Source organism: Panicum virgatum, chromosome 9N, assembly GCF_016808335.1.
Source record: "Panicum virgatum strain AP13 chromosome 9N, P.virgatum_v5, whole genome shotgun sequence".
In the NCBI taxonomy this organism is placed as follows: Eukaryota; Viridiplantae; Streptophyta; class Magnoliopsida; order Poales; family Poaceae; genus Panicum; species Panicum virgatum.
Window position 1 is genome coordinate 68,815,962 of NC_053153.1, and position 4,617 is coordinate 68,820,578.

General features: G+C 41.8%; 1 protein-coding gene across 1 annotated transcript; it reads right to left on the reverse strand.

The window, feature by feature from the left end:
* Positions 1–440: 440 nt before the first annotated feature.
* LOC120690968 lies at positions 441–3,706 on the reverse strand. The gene is made up of 2 exons (XM_039973908.1): positions 3,345–3,706; positions 441–937 (listed from the first exon to the last, which is right to left on the reverse strand). Exons 1-2 carry the CDS (start codon positions 3,448–3,450, stop codon positions 672–674), a joined length of 372 nt encoding a protein of 123 aa, XP_039829842.1. The 5' UTR covers positions 3,451–3,706; the 3' UTR covers positions 441–671.
* Between the last annotated feature and the right edge of the window lie 911 nt (positions 3,707–4,617).

Genomic DNA, 4,617 nt, shown 5'->3' on the forward strand with positions numbered 1-4,617 from the left:
AGATGCATCAACCAAGCCACTTAAGATAAGGTGAGATCCCTGACATGTTATTTAGAAGTGCATTTACTCTATCCACTCAAAAAGATTTCGAGACACGCCATCCTGGTGCCTCCAACACAACAGACATATGGCAATTATTTAGGGCCTTGAAAACAAGGTTAGTTACATTGCTTTACATCTAAGCAAGATTCCTGTCTGTCTAGGGCTTATTATTGTATGAACACAATGATCTGTCCTTTTTGACTTGAGTTTGTCTGTAATAAGAAACGTGATTCGCATGGGCTCAATCAGTTTCTAACCGAAAATTTGCACATGCCCACTTGCCCAAGCAGTTCCAACACTACAAACTACCTGTCACTGATTAATACAGCTAATATTTTATTATCACACATTGCACCGAGAATATGCAAAAACGAAACCAGGATCATCGACACGGGCTATGATTATTGAATACTGATCAACATATTATTATTCTACCTGACCCAAATATTTCTCCGTTACAATGGATGAATCAAGATCCAAATATCAGAAATGGAATGAATGTGATATTATACACGACTTGATTGCATTTGAAGCAATACAGCTATAGTTGGTATAGTACACTCAAAATGTACAATACAGACTTCGCAGTTGAAGTCTCGGCTACAGCCCACTCCTAGTTACTTCTGCAGTTACTTGGGTGGGACAACTAGCGTATAGATTAGTAATGTCAAGACGATGATTATCGCCCCCACCAAGGTAAACTGGGGACTTGTCCACAGCATCAAGTTAGATCTTTCAGTTCTCTTGATTGGATCAACCTCTTCTGACAGTGGATACTCACTGCGTCGGGGGTTCCAGGTCACATACTTGTTTGGTGAGAAATCTGAAAATAGGGTTCTTTTCCCTTTCTTCTTAAATGTGGACCAAGCCTTGTCCCAGTCGGTAGAGGTTTCACCTGACAAGTAAGAACATAGATGTGTACTACCTTCATATAATATATAAACAAACTACCAATGGAGAGATAAGCGAAAGTACATATTTTGTTTTTGTTAAAAGGGACAGATTCCATTCTTAATTAAAAAGGGAAACAAGAAACTATAAAAGATAAACTCCTCATTTGGCTGGCTGGAAATGGCTGGCTGGGGCTGCGGCTGAACCAGCCAGCAAGCCAGCTCCAGCAGCCCACCGCCACACACAGGGTCACCCAGTACAAGGGCGACGGGTGGGGGGCTGCCGGTGACGCCCAGACCAGCCGTTTCCAGCAAACCGAACAGCCTGAAATTGGATTCTGCTGATAAATTAGATTCGCATCAGCAGATCTCAACTATCAAAACTTAAAATCTACAAAGAAAATAAATCCGATTGCTAGTAAAGCTGATGATAAAATTTAACCTCCTAATGCTAACTTTCTTTGAGAAATATTCTCCCAGATGAGGTAGTAGATTCTATCTGGTTGTGCGATTTGATTTTTGAAACACTCTATAGTTTGGTTCATTCCATATGTTCCACCAGGATTGGAACTTATAATGCTGCCGCATGCACCTTTCTTCTTTCCTTTGGAATCAACATTAGAATCCACTACCACCAGCTGACTTGGACGAATTTTACATTTGCAGACTGGAGCTTCAGTCAGCCATGCCCATCCATTTAAATTTTTTGTCCAAACATCCTGTGCAAAGGAACAATATAAGGTAATATGCGTTGTGTTTTGGGGCTGCTGGGAGCAAAGTTTGCGAATTAGAACAGTCTGCCAGGTATCCACAGTTCAAATTTTGTTTTGCAGAAGAGTCCAGGCCGTATCTTATCAGTTTAATATATGCTTGCTATGTTTAGGAATTGGTGGTGCCATTTTTTACAAGATATCCCCCCCCCCCCACTTTGCAGATCAAAGAAAAAGAAATCTGCCCACTGATGAACGAAAACGTAATTGTTTTCTTTTATTTGTTTTCCTTCAGGAGGGACCTGTAAATAGCCTTTTAGAACATTATTTTATCAATATCAAACATCAAGATACTAGTTTGCTCTTTTACTGTTTCCCTTCCAGAAGAGGAAAAAAAGTTGGATGAAACCAGTGGTCTGCTAATGCGTTTTTCATTTATCCAGTCTATCATCTTTTAGCAGCTTTGATATCAACACTAAACCTTCTAGGCTCTGTTTGGAACTGAGATGGCTTTTCAAAAGCCTTTTTTTTTTGTTTGATCAGATACAACAGTTAGTTGAAAGAACGTTTCAAAGGCATAGTGGCATAATCTCGTCTGATTGGCAAGGACTCCTCTAACAAATTAGATTCCGTAAGCAGCACAGCAACAAAAGACTGACCATGGCAGGTCTCACAGGTTATACACAGCATCGTATCATTATGTAGAATAGAATTTCTAAAAGTACCTTCAAGAAAGAAATTCACAATTCAACACCCAGTATCCACAAACTAAATGTATGGACAGGCAGCATCAAAGCAAAATTTTGACTACTCAGAGTCCAGGGATTAGTAATTTTTTGAGCAGATTATGCATAGTTTTGTCTCTTTATATGGAATGAACTTTTTGAAAATATCACAAAAAGGGGAATTCACAATTCATCAGCCAGTATCCACAAGACCTAATGTATGGACAAGCAGCATCAAGGCCAATCCAGATATAGACTACTCAGAGTCCAGCAATCAGTAACTTTTTGCGCAAATGGTCCTAAAAAATATAACACAATTCAACTGTGAAAATCTCCTGAAGGCAGACACACTATGTTCTATTCTTCAATCTAGTGGAGCATTGACAATTGGCAATAAAAGAATGTTTCCAGTTTGGTTAAGGAATTTACAATGCGAACCAACAATGGAGTACAAAATGGCTATGATTAAATTCAGTACCTACCTACTGAATTGTGAAGCGTAAGCCTCACTCTGAGAGGCATATAAATGCCAGCATAACTACACAAGGAGAATTATGGTTGACTTTTCCTCATCTCAGTACATTTCAATATTTCATTATGTCAAACCCAAAATGTACACACACCTTGGCTTACTGTTGCGCACAACAATCAAATCTTAGCACATGAAGCCCGACGACTTTTCCTGCTTGAAATTAACGGAAATAGCCGTTGCATTTAACTCGAATCTTAGCACAAGAAGCCTAACACGGTCCAGTGAGCGGATCACGTCAGACTGAACAAGGATCCAGGAAAGCAGGCAGTTGCATCCTGGCGAGACGGCTAGGCTATCAGTCATCTGTGATCTGTCATGCCTAATACACTACGACCAAACGGCCTGACTGACCCAGTACTGGTCCAATGATCCACTGCGGCATTTTATCAAACACCTTACAGTTTCAGGGAGCAGCAAGGAACCTGACGGCAAGCAGATCGCTAACCTTTGTCGCTGGGGCCTTTGTCCGGGGTGCCTCGGGAGCAGCGAGGGACGAGCGCGAGGGGAGGCCGTCGGGCCAAGAATCTCCCGGAACCTAGCAGTATATCCATGGCTGCCTCCCTTTCAAGATTCTACTTAGTCTGGCAGGCCTCCCGATCCCAGATTCTTTTTGTCACTCCTGTTTCTTTCGCCGCGCGGCTTCCCTTCCCTTCTTATCCCGGTTGCAGGGGAGACTGGTGGCCGAGGAGGCGGCGTGGCAGGGGAGAGCCGCGCGTTTCTTGGACAGCGAGAGGAGCAGGTTGCTTGCGTGAACGCGAGGGGGGCAAGGCGAGTCGTAGTGTCGTACTGCGCTGCGCCGCAGCGTGTGGCTCTGACTGTATGAGAGAACCGTGCCTTGGGCAACGGCAGCGCAGGGGAAACTCCAGTGTCCTATTCGTTGTTTTTCAGATGAGAAACTGCGAAAATCTGAGAGTTTGCTGAAGTTTGGTAGAATCATTTGTTTTTCTTGAAATTTATCGATCTGATTTGGCAGGATCTGACACCGTTTACCTTTGGGTTGCAGGCTTGCAGCTAGCACGATTATTCCAACACAAATGTTTATACGGAAGGGTGCAGCTAAATGTTGGGTGCCTGGAAGCAATGATGTTTTCAGACGACTATGTACAATCGTTCCATGTCTACCAAACACAATTACCCCCCCCCCCCCCCCCCCCCCCTTTCTTCGTTGATCTCTTCCTTATCGATCTTATTGTTCTGACGTAGAAATTATTCCCGGCAAACACCTACCTCTAGTGATTAATCAATAACAAAATGTTAATCAATCCACGTTGGCAGAAGTCTAGATCACCCCCAACTATGAGGGGTGGACTACGTAACCCCCTCAACTATAAAACCGGGTATTCTACCCCTTGGACTTTTCAAAACCAGCCAGATTACCCCCTGGGGCGGTTTTGAACGGTGGTTTTGCTACAGTAACACGGTTTTGCCATTTTCTTTTTTTATTTATTTCGGTTGAATCTTTGAAAATCATAGTAAATTACAGAAAAATCATAAAATGAAAAATCCATTTTTGTTGGACTCCACATGAGTAGATCTATACAGTGAATACATAATATGCTATGCTTTAGTACAAAGTTTTTTCTTTAAATTTAGATATATTTTTTTCTATAATTAAATAGAATAATTCATAGCCGCAGTTTCTATGGCTCAATTGAGGTGAAATTTTTATGGTGGCCTTACTATTGTATAACTAAGTTATACATGATCTAATGAGTATG